Source organism: Macrobrachium nipponense, chromosome 12 (assembly GCF_015104395.2).
Source record: "Macrobrachium nipponense isolate FS-2020 chromosome 12, ASM1510439v2, whole genome shotgun sequence".
Lineage (NCBI taxonomy): Eukaryota > Metazoa > Arthropoda > Malacostraca > Decapoda > Palaemonidae > Macrobrachium > Macrobrachium nipponense.
Window position 1 is genome coordinate 104,025,840 of NC_087205.1, and position 19,098 is coordinate 104,044,937.

The window sequence follows — 19,098 nt, forward strand, 5'->3', positions numbered from 1 at the left end:
TGCAAAGTGGGTAATTCGCATTTCATAGCAAGAAACATGGAATCACTCCGGTAAGATGTTAAGAGGAATAACATGCGAAGCCATACAGCAACGTCATTTCCAACCTATAACAATGGCAATTTCGAACGAAATAAAAGGTAACACGAAGAATCTAAGTCTCGCTTAACTCTACGGGAGCCGTTCATAGCATTTAACTAACGGTAAGGTATTTCTTTTCAAAAACTGAAAAATTAAAATTCTTCTGCATTTTTCTTGACGCAAATTACTTAGACGAACGACAAGCGTCGATAACGAAATGATTTTCAAGTTAATAACTGCATGTTGTGAGTGAGTGAGTGAGTGAGTGAGTGTGTGTGTGTGTGTGTGTGTGTGTAAGTATTGGCTATAAGCATTTCCGCCTTAGAGGGCTAGCTCTATGTGGTGCCATATTTCCGGTTCTCACTAGTGATGTTTAGATGACGTTGCTAGCAACATATCTCTCCCGACCATGGCTACTACCCACCACAGTAGAATAAAAACCATGTACGTATTTCCTATATACGATCAACAACGGCGCAATCAAATTTTTTTTCATGACACTAACAGCAATTATTAACAGTAAACCGGGACACAATCAAAACGTTAAATTTCTTTTGGTGCGCTAGTAAAATAATATATACCAGTTTCCCAAATATCTCTTGAACGGTGGTTTTACGGAGCTTTGGAGATTTTAAAAACAACTTTTCGAAATAGTAAAAATGTTATTCTAAAGTACATGGATTCCAAGGTACACATAACTATTCTTTTAAAAATATCTGGTTCCTTCGTTAAAACATAGCGGAACAATGAAATATTTTGAGATTTGTTTGTTGCACATGCGATACGTCATGAGATAGCAATAACTTAAGTTATTGCCGCATTCTGAATAATAAGGACCAGTATCTGCTTCCATAATCCACTCTGAAAGCGTGTACAGTAAACAGCTGACAAAATAGTGAAAGAAGAAAAAAAAACAACAACAAACATAACAGCCTCAGGTGAGAAAGACATTTACACCTTAACCCTAAACTACCTGAACGCCTAAAAATAACTTGGCAAGACGACCATTTTCTTTCCTGTAACAACTGAGTTACTTTATTTCAGTAATAATAAATGATACGAGTATGACCATTTTGTCGCCAGAGGGCAGTGCACATGGGAATTTAAAATTTTTACATCTTTTGACAACTGTCAAACTCAAGAGAAAATAGACCCATTGTCGTTTGATTCCTTCTTGTTGGTTTGGTTTTCAGCTATCCTTGGGAGGAACCAAAACGTCGAGCTATACTGAAACCAAGCAAAGTACAAATAAAAATTACTGCGTAATGCAACGGCAGAGAGATAGTCCAAGATTAGTCAATGCTGGACCGAAAGTTCGTCCAACAAAAATGCAGAGTACAATTAAACCCAACTTCATCGCCACAATAAACATCAAAATTGTCACTAATCAATAATAATAATAATAATAATAATAATAATAATAAAATAATAATAATAATAATAATAATAATAATAATAATAATAATAATAATAATTGTATAAAATATCTTAAAAATGCAGTACACTACCAACTAACAAGCTCATACCTATGAATCATCAAATAAATGTAGGTAAACGAATTTCACATTTCCACCTCACGTATACATACATACATACATACATATATACATCCCCTTTCAGACAGCCCACAAGTGCGTTTTAACTGCTCCTTAATTGCTATAAGATATTAATTAAGCATTTCGAGTTTTTCCTTTCAATTGAACGCTCTTTCAGCAAGTGCTACAAGCCTGATGACGTAACCAAAAAGAGTTTGCAATTACTAGAACGTTCATAACCACCAGTTCCTACTGCAGAAGAGAGAGAGAAGCGGAGAGAGTGGATACGAAAAAGGAGCGAGGAGAGATGAGAGAGAGAGAGTTTTTCCTTTCCAAGTTGAACGCTCTTTCAGCCAATGGGCTACAAGCCTGATGACGTAACCCTAAAAAGAGTTTTGCAATTACTAGAACGTTCATAACCACCAAGTTCTACTGCGAGAGAGAGATAGAGAGATGAGAGAGAGAGAGAGAGAGAGAGAGAGAGAGCAGAGAGAGATGGATGAGAGAGAGAGACGACGAAGAGAGAAGAGAGAGATGAGAGAGAGAGAACGTTTAATTAAATATTCCATGTTTTAAGCAGTAGCCAAATGACAAAGCGTAATATGTACAATATATATTCACACACACAAACAATATATATATATATATAATTATATATATATATAGATATATTCATTCAATAATATAATCTAATGTATTATATATATGTGTGTATATCATAAACACGGTGTAAATATACAGACACATATATGCATGTATGTATGTACGTACATACATACATACATACATACATACATACGTACACTTTCGCGAACTAGAATTTTATTCATACAAAGCAAAGATTACGCTTTTCATATTTTCAAGTAAATAACCTTCCTCAGCATTCTACTAGCACATCGTAATAATAAGTCGACATTACAAAACACTAGGAAGAAAAATCCAAATAGAAATGACATGAGATTCAAGAGCAGTATAATGATGAACATCAGAGTCATTGTCAACGTATCTCAGTGTAATCAAAGATTTCGTGTTGCTAATATATATATATATATATATATATATATATATATATATATATATATATATATATATGTATATATATATATAAATATATATATATATATATATATATATATATAGTATATATATATATATATATATATATAATATATATATATATATAATTCTACACGTTTCAAGTCATATAACTTTTGTAGATCAGTTATATCCATCGAAATCTGTATCACTGACCTGGTATTCCGACAGCAATCATTCGATTATATTGGAACAGAATGGAATGGAATATAAATTTTAGGTCAAAGCCCTAGCGCCGGGACCTACGAGGTCATTCAGCCCCGAAACGGAAACTGAAAGTAAAAATTCATGAAAAAATTAAGAGAGGGTGGAAAGTAAGATGGAATACAGAGAATATTAAAGGAGGTACAGTAAAAGGAATGAAGAAAGTTGCAGCTAGGGGCCGAAGGGTGACTACAAAGAACCTTAAGTAATGTCTACAGTGTACCATGTGATCTGCACCGATGGCACTAACCATTACGGGAAATTTAATTGTATAGAATTATATTGAACGTTAAAATTTATATCACTGAGAGTCGAAATATAAAATAATGAAATTTTAATAACGCTAAATAATAATGAAATCTGTCTTTTTAATGTTATAAACCCATATGATTTAAGTTTTAAAACCCCTATTGAAAACTATGAAGATACTATAATCTTGATGTAAATATGAAATCGATTGAATAACTCTTGAAAGACTGAATACTGGAAGCCAAAACGCATGAGAAAAGTGTCTGAAATTTAATAAGATTATATCTTATATTATTATATATATATATATATATAATATATATATATATATATATATATATAATAATATATATAATATAATAATATAATATATAATATATAGATATATATATTATATATAGAGTATATATATATGTATATATATATATATATATATATATATATATAATATATATATAATATGTATATATAAAAGACGAACCCAAAATCAATGAATTCTGAAGCTATCATCTTTCACCCACAGAATATATTTGCGCCGACATTGAAGATACATTCTTACCATAAGGCATAAAAAATTGCATTGTGGAAAATACTGTGGAAGAGAGAGATGATTCCCTAATCTCCTGTGCGTTTAGAAATATGTACTATAGTAGATTCACATCAACCGTGCATTTGATGTCTAGGCCAGTCCCTTACGACGCTCCTGATTGGCTGTTGATAAGCCAATCACAGGGCTGGAAACTCTCAGTCTCTCGAGAGAGTTCACATGGGTAGGATCTATAATTCACCTCTCCTGATAGCTACGTCTTTCAAAAGTATCCCTCAGGAGAGGCGGAACGTATATCCTGCCTATGTGAACTCTCGTGAGACTGAGAGTTTCCAGCCGTGTGATTGGCTTTTCAACAGCCAATCAGGAGCGTCGTAAGCGACTGGCCGAGACATCAAACACACGGTTGATGTGAATCTAATATAGCTGGCACGCAAGTTCCTATGCCCTCTATGACGTCAGTCCACGACAAGAGCTCAGTGTTAGAATAATAAAACATTAGTCATGGACCTCGTTCAACTCAAGCTCCTTGGAATAAAGGCCAAGTGAGTTACGCCGAACTTCCGAGTCTATTTTAATCCTGAAAATCAAGTTTGATCACGCTTACTGTCGGCCGCCGATGCGAGCAGCCATAATGCAGTACAAAGGTAGAACCTGCTAAAAATAGATGCACACTTACGCTTTTCCCTTTAATCCGAGATATCCGCGTCCTTAAGGACATCACACGTGCTTTAAAGGACGTTAGGTCAAGTTTACCTCAAGTGTCGTGACGTATCCGAGGTAATGGAATAGGTCTTATCCATTTCCGAGTCACGTCTAAGTATGGGTGACACGCAGAATGAGGTTAAATGTAAAATGTGTACCTGAATAAGCAGTCCATGTATGAGTCGAAATCAATCGTTTTATATATATATATATATATATATTATATATATATATATATATATATATATATATATATATATATATATGTAAATATACTATATATATATATCATTATATATATATAAATATATATATATATATATATATATATATAGTAGAGTCTATATATATATGTATATATATATAGTATATATATATATATATATATATATATATATATATATATATATATATATATACACACACACTATTGATGAAGCAGCTGAAGGATCCATGAAATTTACTTTCAACACCAATTTTTTGAGTGATATTGTCATACCATGCTATCAAAAAGGTACCATTAGCGGAAAGTTTAAAAGCACCACCCTTACTTGAAAAGCAAAAGAAACTGGCAATAACGAAAACTACACGTAATTAATAATAATGGTGGTGGTAGTAGTAGTAGTAGTAGTAGTAGTAGTAGTTGCTGTTGTTATTGTTGTAACAGCAACAATGACGAAAACAAGAGGGCGCATAAACTAATCTGAAATCCCGAACCAAACAAACAAAGCCAGCAGGCTGATAATAAATCCTCTACCCAGAAATGGGATTTCAACATGGCGGTTTTTGGTCATTTACGCTACAAAGGGATACACCAGACGCGTTCATTTTCTATACGTTATACGGCTTCCTTCTGTAATGGGGCAAACAATTTCGGAGTTGCTTTGTAACGTCTAAATCAGCGGAGAGAGCCTACTGGGTTGTTGTTGTTGTTGTTGTTGTTGTTGTTTTGTAGATGACCAAATCATTCTCTTTCAGTACCATCTTGACTACCGCCATATTCATCATCTTCATTGTAGCTAATCCTTAGAATACAAGAAACTAACAAAAATGACGGATATTCGAAGTCGTTGTGTTGAAATGAATATAGAATTACTTAGAGGGAGTAACACAAGCAAACGATTGGGCACTTACAGCCAATGAGCGCTTCAGACAGCGAAGAGAAAGCTGGAGTGGTTGGACAGCAAGAGAACAAAATCCAGAAAACTAAAAAGAAATAGAGAGGTTAGACAGCAAGATTGAAGAGAGGAAGCGGAAACAGGGAGAAGGCCAAAGGCTATAAAAGTGGGGTCTACTGCAGCCAGGGGCCGAAGGTACGCTACAAAACCCCTTTAGCATTGCCTACTGTGCATCACGCGAGGAGCACTGACAGCACTACCCACCGACGGATCTGCGATTTACTTGATGGATATCATACTCGAACAATCAGTTACAAGTGAATAATCGCAAACTGCGTGTGGGAAACTCGACGACAGGAAGAAGAGGAGTGAATGATACGCAGAATCATCGAATAGCTTCGCCCAATGCAGCGTCTGAGAAAACCAAATTAATTTTATGGCAGCGATTTTGTCATCAATTCATTCTGCAAAGTCACGTGACGTCACTTTTCTGGGTGGTTTTTCTTTCACGGTCGAGGCATCCACTGATTCGTTTGAATTGCACTAAGATTAGTGGAGCAATGAAAGGATTTCGCATCACAAAGCCACTTACAGGCAAAGCACTTCATCTCCCGAGGCGTATAACCTTGCTTCTTTTAAACCTAGAAAATAACAATATTGCAATAATGCAACTCGAACACTTCCTCTTAGGAGAAGAGTTCTCTCCACGGCCTCAGCTCACCATCCAGAAGAAATATATGTCATCTGTATCATGTTATTGACTTCATTCTAAAGAGAGAAACGAAGTACCGTCAATCCTTACACAGAAAAGAAAGTTATGATTATATATATAATATATATATATATATATATATATATATATATATATATATATTATATATATATATATATATATATATATATATATATATATATTATAAAATTACAGAAATCCTTCATGTCAGCAGCGCGAATTCTGCAAAATTTCAAGTTATAAAAAAATTCTGAATTCGTTGCTAACAGAAAACGTCAGATAGCTTTACGGGACAGAAACCCAACGGTATAGCGGAGGTATTTTCACAGTCGCAATACCCAACCAGACAAGGTTTTGTAGTTAACTTTATATAATATTAATATAACAGACAAAAATTCGTAAATAACTATATAAAAAACTGATGACTGTCTCACAAATAGACAATCTATTTAAAAATAAAAATACCGTCATCCAATCTCTTTCTTATCAGTCAAATGACTATCGCGAAAATGATGATAGTTTAGAAAATAAATCAGCATAATAAAGGAGTAATAATTGTACTCTATCTTTCCCGACATTTAAAGATAAGAATAACAAAGTTTGATTAAGAAACAAACCATGAAGTCCTTCTACCACTCTCACTCAACAGAATGATGTGTAGTGTGTAAGCATTAAAGGATCTCGGAGGACAGTGGTCAAACTCAACTAGAGAGAGAGAGAGAGAGAGATAAAAACAATTGGAATTCCATTCACAGCCGAGTTGAGGCATCGCTGAGAAATTCATACGCTGAAACTTGACACTTAAGTTAGTCCTACCAGCGAAGCTCTCTTATTTCATCTGTTGCCCGGCTGACAGATGGCGACTCTTCATGGGTATAACAGGTGTGGAGGGCAGGGGGGCAGGGCACTTTTAGCATGAGGACCAGCTCCTAACTATCTCGAGAACAGAGGCGAAGTTTTGATTAAATTATACGAAAGGGTCAGACAAGACAGCCAGACCTACGTAAAAAAAAAAATGAAAATGGGTGACAGAACAGAATAAAGCATTAAGGTCAAAGGCCAACCGCTGGGACCTATGAGGTCATTGAGCGTTGAAAAGGAAATTGACAATAAATGGAGAAGAGGGTCGAAAATAAAATGAAAGAAAGAGAATATGAACGGAGGTACAGCAAAAGGAATGAAATGGATTTCAGGTAAGGGTCGACGCTGCAAAGACCCTTCAGTAATGCCTACAGTGCACCGCATATGGTGAACTGACGGCACTACTCGGCCAAGGGGAGAAAGTGGGTGATGTTTACTTTCATTTTATAAAACTAAGAAAAAATATCCATTAAACTGTAAAAATAGCGGTGCCAACAAAATAAAGATATAAAATTGATAATAAAGATACAAATGATAACCATGATGATATAAACATTCGTACCCTTTCGAGTACATACCAAGTTCTGACGTGACTGGGTTAATGAGTGAGTCATCAGGATGACACAGATGCTGACATGGAATCCCAAACATGCCTCGAAGACATACTGAAATTAACTCAATTTATTCATTTACTCATTACATTGTTTTCTTTGTGGTCACAGAGCTACAGTCCTGAGTAAAACATAACATCACTATTAAGAACAAAAATACCAAACTCAACACGCACTCAGAATCACAGCTGACTGGGTGTACATACGTTAGACAGAGAGAAAGAAAAACTGCACACGAAGTTATAGGATACGCAGAAGAGCATTTTCTTGTCATAGCATTCTGTTGTATATAATTACCGTTCTTTTTTATCGTATGATTATGGTACGACCATAAAGCCCCATACACGAAGATATAAAATATTTTTACAAGCAGACGAACAACGTTGCATCAAGTCTCGGTCTACTCGTGATGTCTATAAATAAATAAAAAGAGTACGAAAACTGGGCATAAACCATCATAATAAAAATCCATAATACGAATGTTCAACGAAAAATCATCCACGCACTGAACGCAAACTTAAACGCTAAATCTTTTGCAACGTAAATTTTTACATATAATTCGTGCAAAATTTGTGGTCAACATTACCAGGAACGCTTTTTTTTTTCTTTTTTTGGTGGGGTGAGGAGGTTAATTACCAAGTGTCGAGTTGGTTATGATCACATTTACGTCACATATTCCTAGCTGTCATTCACGAAAGCTGTTGGAGCAAGATTCTTTAAACCAACAATTACTCTGAGTCCTATTTAAGGTCCACCATATTTATATTTTTTTTATGGCTGCTTTCTTCCCACGTCCTATGATCCCCCTTACCCGTGGAACTATGTCAAGAAACAGTTTCTCTCTCTCTCTCTCTCTCTCTCTCTCTCTCTCTCTCTCTCTCTCTCTCTCTCTCTCTTCTATTCCCTACAACCTTTTCCTTCCCCCTCACCACTTGGTCCTTCTCTGTCAGATAACCCTCGCGCTCTACAAGTCGGTTCTAAAGCACTTCAACCTCACAGAGCGCGACCTGTAAAAAAAAAAAAGAAAAAAAAAAAGTTCTGATGATGCCCCAAGGATAAATACATCAAAAACATCCTTCAGCCACTTCACAAGACTCGGCTCCCAACACCTGCAAAACATCATCATCAACATCATCTTGAACAGCCATACGTAGTTTGTTGCTTTCGACACCCAAGATACTCCCGAACATTCTTTTTATTTCTTCCTTTTTTTTTTTTTACACCCAACTGAATTCTTAAAAATTTACGATGACGTTGTTCACTAATATGCTTTATTTGGGTTATTCAAACTTCATTAGTCAGCTTTGGCATGGGCAGGATTTAAAAGTATACAATCTTGACGAAGCAATGTCAGCGAGGAGAAGGTTATTTAAGATTTTTTTTTATCTACATGAATCTACACCGTATTTCAAATGCAACTCATTTTATAATATATATATATATATATATATATATATATATATATATATATATATATATATATATATAATATATCTGAGTATACTGTTAACATATATATATTATATATATATATATAATATTTATCTAAGTATACTGTGAACATACATATATATATATATATATATATATATATATATATATATATATATATATATATATATATATGTGTGTGTGTGTGTGTGTGTGTGTGTGTAATGAGAGAGAGAGAGAGAGAATACGGAAATAAATATTAAACTCCGAGCACATTAACACAAAACACGGAGAGGAAAAGATAACAAACTGCTGCCAAAAAATAATAATAACAACAACAATAGAAAACAATCGAAAGGTGAAAAGCGCAAGTTCACAATGACCATCATTTCAACGGTCTCGGTTAACCTCACTCTGTAATACCCATTGTTTTAATAAGGGAAATGACATCACCACTTACTCAACTACCACACATTTTTCCGTCGTGCTCATAATCGCATCAGTTGAATTTATTCCACATAGCGAGAGAGAGAGAGAGAGAGAGAGAGAGAGAGAGAGAGAGAGAGAGAGAGAGAGAGAGAGAGAGAGAGAATCCTTTACACTACTGAGCAAACAAGTAAAATCACTGTAGAGAGAGAGAGAGAGAGAGAGAGAGAGAGAGAGAGCATCCTTTACACTACTGAGCAAACAAGTAAAATCACTGTGGCCTAACTCATGTATTACAAAACATGATAATTCCCATATACGTGTGTGTGTGGTACGAGAGAGAGAGAGAGAGAGAGAGAGAGAGAGAGAAGCAATATTTACCGATGGGTACGCATCAACAATTGTAAAAGATACTTCATTTGCAGTACAAACACATTACAAGCGACTGGTGTAATGAGTTTGGAATCGGAGATACTTTGGCAAAATCTATTTTGAATGAATTTCACTGGACTTCGACTCAGCAAAAAGTCAAACGCATACATCCTTAGACACGTCAAGTGTTCTTTCTCCTATCTGTCATCTCCGCGCCCCTCCCATATCCATGGCAGATGGATAGGGTTCCACTGACACTGATCTATGAGCGTAAATTATAAATCGAAGCTATGACGCAACCAGTTCACGTCATCCATTCTAACTCGAGCTTAGAGATCTAGAGTTCAAGATGTTTTGGTTAATTTTCCAAAGCCATTAACTTATCATAGGCTGATTGCATATGGTATAACAAGAGGCTATAACAACGAATTGCAATTTGAGTAAAGAATTCAGGCCAAAGTCCTAGCGCTAGGAGAAGGGTTTGCAAGGCATAACAAGAGGAAAACCTGGCAGTTGCACTACGATATAATTGTTAGGAAAAGGTGGATAGCAAGATAGAAGAAAGTGAATAAGAATGACGGTAGAGTAAAAGAATCGAAAAGGGTGCAACCCCTTAAAGACCCTTAAAGCAATGCCTACAGTGTACGTGTGAGGTGCACTGAAGGCATTAACCCCCTAAGGGAGCTACAGATAACAGTATTATGCAAAACTAAGAACATTTCTCTCTGGACAGCAATGCCCAGTTTAACGAGTACGACGCACAATGAGATACTTAATTTTCTTTGGCTCCGGACGCAGACGAAAATAAACGCACGTGAAATCTTGGACAATAACCAATAGATAAGGTTGAAAGTTCTAAGAATGTCAAGTCGTTACATAATCTCTTAATAAGAAACAGGAAGATTATCACCAGTAATAATCACAGATACGACGCCGGTAGTTTGTTTGTATGGTGTTTTTACGTTGCATGGAACCAGTGGCTATTCAGCGGCGGGACCAACGGCTTTACGTGACTTCCGAACCACGTCGAGAGTGAACTTCTATCACCAGAAATGGCATGCCCGAGAATCGAACTCGCGGCTACCGAGGTGGCAGGCCAAAACCATACCATCCACGCCACAGAGGCGCTTGCTACGACGGCGTGACAACAGAGACGTCTATTCCTCCACCTGCCTTGTCCATTGTGCTTTCATTACGGAAAGGAAGAATTTCGCTTGGAGCTAAAAACACCAGGAAAACTATTTCCCCGCATCTGCTTCTTTGCATACCCTTATTTACGGGCTTGTCTAATTGCACACAAGACCATGCTCTGTAGGCTGTGCAAATGTTTGTAGCGAATACGTCATAATTTCATCTACCATTAGTGTTTCTGCACAAAAAATGTTGTTGCTTGAAGCGAGACATAAAAAAGTGCTCCAAATAAATAGAATATCTACAAGAACATACACAAACGCAGCCTGTGGTAAATGAGCAGGAAATGAGCAAGCTTTAAATACTTGAGATTTTTTTCTATCTATTCTCGTCTTACTGAACAGAACGCCCAATTATCTACTACGCGTTTTGGCGAGGGAAAAACGTTTCTGTCTATGCATCTCCTTTTAAATACATTCTTTTCATTGAAGAATATCGATCAATGCAAACTGCAACTTGCAATATAGACGAGGAGCCAACTATTTTTCTGATTTTCTCCAGCTATCTCGTCTGAAGCCCTCTTCAACCAGCTATTAGACTAGAACGTCGGCTTGTTTGAGAATACAGTATAATACAGTCCTCTTTCTGAGGAGTTACCCCAGAGTGCAAACCACGGTTCGACCATGAATGCTTTCAAGCAGGTGCAGAAAGGACACGAGTTATCACCTGTTCGTGCCGTGGATGCCTATAAGTGCTACGAAATGTGTTGATTGCAAGGAGGAATTTGGACAGAAAACTTTTCAAAAGTGTACCCTTCACTTAATTTCCCTCCTGTAGTGCAGCATGTATACAAGGGAGAAGTAATCGTAAACATTTCCTGAAGATCTGAATTTTTTTGTTCTTTACTGTCCTATAACGTGTGTGGTTCTAAAGCTCCATGGCATATCTCATTCCACTGTGATCATTCAGAACTATCCGGAACCTTTGCGATTTTTTCTACTTACTGGAACTTCCACGCGACCTTCAAAGAGCACGATCTCATAAGACCACAACAGTGATGGTTTATATTTTATCATGACGTCGGCGTAGCTCTTGAATCTTGATGCTTTCAGCATCTTCTGATACAACGTCTGTTGACAAAGCTACAAATTACTTCTGGTGGAGTCAAGGTTACGGTATATTCTTACCCGTCTGTCTTTCTTTTGGTAAAAATAATGACTATAATAAAAGTACGCATACTTTACACTGAAAAGCAAAATATATACTTAATATTATAACTAGTCTGTGGAAAAACGCAGTCGTCGAATAAAACCGAAACTACCTCGTGGATTAACAACCGAAATGGTTATTCAAACGATGCTGCCGAAAAAAAAACACTGATGAACTAATGTGACCGATGGGAGCATTCGCACGAACCAATGGGAAAAAGACAATAGATCTCTTAACCAGACTGATGCATGATCAAATACTTAGTGTACCAAACGACCCGCCCTTTACAATGCCGACCGGTCGGTCACCAGCTTAATCGTATATCCCTGAAGACCAGGCTGAATGAAACGCTTGATATACTAAATCTATATTACTGAATTGAATATAGAATTTCGGCCAAAGACTAGGCACTGGGACCTATGAAGTCATTCAGCGATGAAACGGAAATTGACAGTAAAAGTTTTGAAAGGTGTAACTGGAGGAAAACCTCAAAGCAGTTGCACTATGAATCAATTGTTAGGAGGGGGTGGAAAGTAAGATGGAAAAAAAGAGAATATGAACGGAGGTACTACAGTAAAAGGAACGAAATGGGTTGCAGCTAAGGGCCAAAGGCATGCCGCAATGCCTACAGTGCACCGCATGAAGTGCACTAAAGGCACAACCCCCCTACGGGTATAAATCTGTAGACTAGTAACGTAGCAATCAGCTTTTCAACAGCATCTCGAAGGTTTCCATGTGTACTCCTTTCCGGAGAAAAAAAAAAAAAAAACTCGTTTATTGACCATTCTTTCACTGCTGCACTTCCTTTCAGCCATCAGCCCTCTCTCTCTCTCTCTCTCTCTCTCTCTCTCCTCTCTCATCGTGGATCTCAGTCGAGTAGTAATTGTTCTAACAGGATGAAAGCCATTATCTCATCCACTCGGATCAGGAGCGAGCGAAATCACCCACTTCTTTAAGGTCCAAAGTCCGCCCTGGATGGATGGTTCGTTCGTCCCTACGACCGCTAAGCCTTGAGTCCCACAAGCTGAATTCTTTCCACGTCTATGATAAGCATTTCATAAAGATATCTTTTTCCTTCTTTTCTGCTGGTTTCTTTTTGCTTGTTGTATTTAGGGTTTTAAAGGTCCCATTTTTCTTCAAATAAACGATTTTACTCATGTGCAACAGATAATTTCATCACATTCCGTTTCAATCCATCGTCCCCTTTCCGATCGCCCACTAGAGTTTTATTTCATTCAAACCCAAATTTTCTATCTTTCCTCTTCTGCCGTCGTCCAGCGTTCCCTCTTGTTATCTACCAACTATGCTTTATCAGTCTATGAAGTTGTTCCCTTTTATGATTTCATCATCTCCCACCAGCTCCAGATACCTTCACATGCACGGCTCTGCTTGGGTCGTCTTTCTCACACTTCTTGCTGCTTTTTCTCCTCGTTTAGATGCGCGGTGCACAGCATCCTCTGGGCTCTCTCTGGTTGCTTGTTTGTTTTGGAGTCGTCGTCAAGTATCCGACAAAAGATAAAAGCTAAAGTTTTATAGCTACAAGTGACGACGAAGGAAATGTTTTATAATGTCGTTTATAATTCTGATTCTATGACTATGTTTGGAGAGGCATTGCATCATTTCATTTTTTTAATCCGATGGGTTATTTTTATTGAAATTATGCCAATTTATGCCCAGATTCTATAATTTATGGATGAAAGCTGACAATTATCTAAAACGAATATAAATCTTGATACTTTATGAAAAAATATTTAAATCGTGAGAAGCATAATACTTTTCAGCAACGAGTTGAGGATCCTCACAAATACCGAAAAGAGAAGAAGTGTTCAATGTCTTGAGTTTGTTTGTTTGTTTGTTTGCTTGTATGGTGTTTTGACGTTGCATAGAACCACTGGTTATTCAGCAACGGGACCAACGGCTTGACGTGACTTCCGAACCACGTCGAGAGTGAACTTCTGTCACCAGAAATACACATCTCTCACCCCTCAATGGAATGCTGGAGAATCGAACTCGCGGCCACCGAGGTTGCACGCCAACACCATACCAACCACGCCAACAGAGGCGCTTCAGGGAGACGTTCTTCATAAATCACTCACAGTTCTCTTCTGAAGGTCGTTCTCTGTCTCGCAACACATCCAATTTGATAATAAAGCTGTCCTGACTAAGATGTATATCAACGTCATAACATACCACCAAGTCATGCTACTTCATACAACTTTTCATATTCCACAGATATGTGGAGAACATTGTAAGTAAACTCAAGTCTCTCTCGAAACTGAACAGTACAGTAAGTCATGCATTTCTGAAACAAATATCTTCCAACTTTAACCTGATTACTTGGCCGAGTCATCAATCAGTATTTATTTATTTTTTTAAGCCTACTTGTGTGCGTCCGTGTATTTTGTTCATTGAACGCCCGTTTCCCTTTTGGAAGCGATAGTGCCAGCAAGGTAAAATATTCAGGGTTTTATAACAAGTCTTCAGGGATGTGTCTGCTAACCCCACACCGTTTTTCTTGACCCAAACAGGGACATATAAAATTTAATCAGTGAGGATGGGTTCTAATGGATTGTCTGAATATATATATATATATATATATATATATATATATATATATATATATATATATATATATATATATATAATATACATACATTTCATAATTATTGCTATTACTATGGTTATTCAGGGTAAACCCTTCAGATGCCGAATATGAGAAAATGGCAATCAAATACAAACCGTTTTCAGAACAAAACCAAACAGGAGACCGTAGCAAAGAATCAAGAAAAATAAAGGATTATAAAACTAAAGCAGAAATAACAGAAATAAAAGCATGAAGAAAAATGATGGATTATGATCACAACGAACGAAAAAAAAACACACACACACACACACAAACAAAGGAAAGCCTAGTCTAGTCTAACCTAGCGGAAGGACAGAATAGAAGTCTCGAAAGAATGCGGCGTTCTTGCCTCAGCTCGTCAAGTGTTACTGGAGTTGAGCGTGAATATCACTCCTGACATCCAACACTCACTTAACACCTACTGCAACGAGGCCGGAGGGAGATAGAGAGAGAGAGAGAGAAACACACACACACCCCAATGATGAAAGCCAAGGCAATCTTGTCCTACACTTGCGCTAACCAGCAGTATGTAATGAGGCAAGGACTAATTGCCAGCAGATGGGTCGCGTTTTTTTTTTTTTTTTTCTTTTAACTTGAAATCCCCCAGACCGGCCCCTGCCTCCAGCCACTCGTTCGGTATGTTAATTTGGTTCTGATTATTCGCACTTAGGGTTCTCTTGTTTCCTTCCTTTGATGGTCTGTGGTTTGCAAATAAATACATATTGAACAGTGTAGTGTTAATATACCACAATCTACTTGAATTATCATTAGGAAAGTAAAAGACGTTTTTTTCTTTCTTTCTTTTACACCAGACGCCTGATACAAAGTGATAGCATGTTTCAGTAGCGTAACCCAATGATACTAAAAGGTAGCATGTATATTTAAACAGCGTAATGTCAATTTACTACATTGTACTCTATCATAAGAGAGGAATATAGCCTTTTTTTTCACGCCAAGCGCCTGGAACAATGTTATCAAGCTCTTCATTAGCGTAACTCAACAGACAAAGCATCGGAAATCTTGTTTAAAACCAAAGATGGAACTATCTACTTTGCTTCTGTAAAACACAATGGAAAATTACCACAGGGATACAGTTGCGTGGGGATAAATATGATTATAAAAAGGATGCAAATCACCATTATTTTCTCATTTAATTAACAATTTCAAAACTTTATTCACTCGCCAGCACGTACGTGATGCTCAAATCTCATGCAACATGACTACATAGGATTTGGTTCAAAATTCAATAACTGGCAACCTAGCATGCTCCATATTTATGTATTATTTCAATGAGGAAAAGCGATTATTGCATACAATAAGGCCATAATATGATTCATAAGAGTGAAATCTGTCATTTATTTCAAAACTGTAAGAATATGTCACGTGTAGCCAAATTTCAAAAAAAAATACTTACGAAACATTTTCAAAACTTTCGTTCACTCATCGCTGAAGCATTTGACCAAAGCGAAGTCGTCATGAAGCCTCGGTTCAAACGTTAAATAAAAAGAAAAAGAAAAAAAAAACAATTATCATAACATTAATAATGCTTCCAAAGCAAGCATGAAATTTGAAGTAGTCCTGTTTGATTGCTTTTACACCTCAACGCTGAAAAAAAATTTAATATGTATATACAAAAGTAAAATGCGCCCACCGATTTCAACGTGTGAGGGGAGCATGTGTGCGTATCATTAAGCGTCGGTGCAACAACAACCACCTGGTGTAACGTAAGTAAGTCTACAATGGGTAGCAACCATGAAATATCTTGAAAACCTTTACTTTATATGTGTTAGAGGAATATTTGGATTTTCATACATGTTTCTTATATTTCTTAACCATTTCAAAATTGATGGCGCACTAGTAAATATTCGCCTATGCAATTATTCTTTTGTTAAAGCCAAGATATTTTTCCTGGGCCTAGGTGTTAGATATCTTTTCTTTACACTTAACAGTCACATCTCTCTATTAACAATTTCTGGCAAGAAAGCAAATGAGGTCATCTACACATTCTTGCGCTTCAAGTTACCTTATGAAAGAATTAATTATACACCAAAAGCGAGCAGGACTTTTAAGAAAATAATATTTTAAACCAGTTGAAAAACAAGTGTTCCATACGCCTTGATATTAATACTTGTGATATTTCGATTAGCAGCCATCTTCTACATATAACCAAATCATCATCATCTTTTATGCCTCAAAGAACAGGTAATCTCTACAAATTAAAACTTTAGTAACAGATTACATCTCAGAAGACTTAGATTATTTTTTAGGCCTATAAACCATTTTGCAACATACAGGCAGCTTAAACACAGCCTGAAACTTCAGCATTCAAAGAAAACTGGTTGGAATTCATTACCTATTGTATTCCTCAAAGAACAGGTAATCTCTACAAATAAATTCATCAATAACAGATTACATCTCAGAAGGTTTAGATTATTTTGTTATGCCTATAAAACATTTTGCAACATACAGGCAGCTTAAACACAGCCGAAAACTTCAACATTGAAAGAAAACTTGTTTTAATTCATATTCCTACTTTGAAATTGTTGTTATGACTGTTGAGCTTATTAGGTCTACTGACATAATGCTGCAGACATGGTTAAGCTGACCAGTCCGAGGAGCATGTTCAGTGTGCTTTCATTGCTGGCACCGCTAACCTTATCACACCGAACTTTGAACTGAGCAACGTTAATAAAAAACAAATTCAAATCACACACATTATGAATTATACCAATGCATAAAAGGGATCATATCTATTCAACCGTATGGAAAATAGGGCTAGCTGTGAATTCGACATGTATGACATTACAGATAAAAAAAAAAGTTTAGCTTTACTTGACAACGTCACGTTGAGTCTGAGAATCATAAGACAGAAAAACACGCAGGCGCCAAATGCTGAACATCGATTTTAAATTCAAATTCCTAGTACTAGAAATTTCCATGAATTAATAACATAGGTCTACATAGTTCCAAAGCATCATGGTCTAATACTGTAATTTTTTTCGTTTCAGAATCGAGTGAAGGCGAAGCACCTCATCACAACGGGACCACAACACACATGATCTGAAAGAACGAGCGACATCAAATTCGTAGATTGTTCAGTTCTGCTCTATCCCCTCAATATAGGCTATACCAATCACAGCTCTAGCAATTACTTTGATGACAAATAATCAAAACTGAAGTATAAAATCTTTTCTGAAAAGAATCCTCAACTTAGCATTGTCTTGCATATAGGCCTAAAAGCCTGATAGAACCGTAAGGGAAAATTCTACCTCGCCAATAATAAACACATCACATAATACCTTTGTATAAAATTGTAGTCTAGGCCACCAGGTGGCTCTGCCTAGTACCACTACCACTACTACTACTACTACGGGAACTTCCCCTTGAAGGACTTTCACCCCTCAAACACCACCATAACTACAGACGAGGAGACCTCGCAACCTCCTCTAATCAACATGGAAGGAGACGAGAAGAACAAGACCAAAGCAGCAGGAGGCGGTGACGGAGGAGGAGGAGGAGGAGGAGGAGGAGGAGGTGGAGGTGGAGGTGGCGGCGGCGGCGGCGGTGGTGGCATGGAGATGACCCAGTACGGACTCAACGGAACGTCACCTCAGACGCCCAACGACGCAGCTCAACTTGCCGCCGACATGGAGGAGACGGCTCTCAGAGGAACCTGGAGCAACCACTTGGACTTCCTCCTTTCGCTCGTCGGTAATGCCATCGGAATAGGGAACGTCTGGAGGTTCCCCTACCTCTGCTACAAGAATGGTGGAGGTAAGTTTGCACACGCTTCATTGTTATTATTGCTAATATTAATATATTCATACGAAACAACCCCAAAGAAATGAAGATGAAAATAAAAACTGCTTCATACGCTAGAAAATAAGGGTGAATCGAAATTCATGACATAGGCAATGCTGTCACAGTTACTACTTTTAAAGAGTCACATTTTTATCCCAAATTGAATGAATTTGAATGAATGTCCCCGAAAAAAAAATATATTTTTGAACAGCCCGACATATTAGGAAACACAACACTCCGATAACGAAAACCCTTTCCCGTTTTTCAGGAATTTCTCATGTTGAGAAAAACTCTTATGAGTATTAGTTAAATTTCACACCAAAGGGGTAATATGTGCACCGATTCCGCTTCTGCGTGCTACTGACCATC

General features: G+C 37.0%; 1 protein-coding gene across 5 annotated transcripts in view; it reads left to right on the top strand.

Moving 5' to 3' along the window:
* Positions 1 to 19,098, top strand: part of LOC135224724 (sodium- and chloride-dependent GABA transporter 1-like) — a 250,497-nt gene that overhangs the window by 179,677 nt on the left and 51,722 nt on the right. For all 5 annotated transcript variants that reach the window (XM_064264024.1, XM_064264022.1, XM_064264023.1 and 2 more), the window contains one exon: positions 17,937 to 18,702. In XM_064264024.1, the coding sequence (XP_064120094.1) occupies positions 18,384 to 18,702 (319 nt within the window). In that variant the 5' untranslated portion in view covers positions 17,937 to 18,383. The remainder of the gene's footprint in view (positions 1 to 17,936; positions 18,703 to 19,098) is intronic.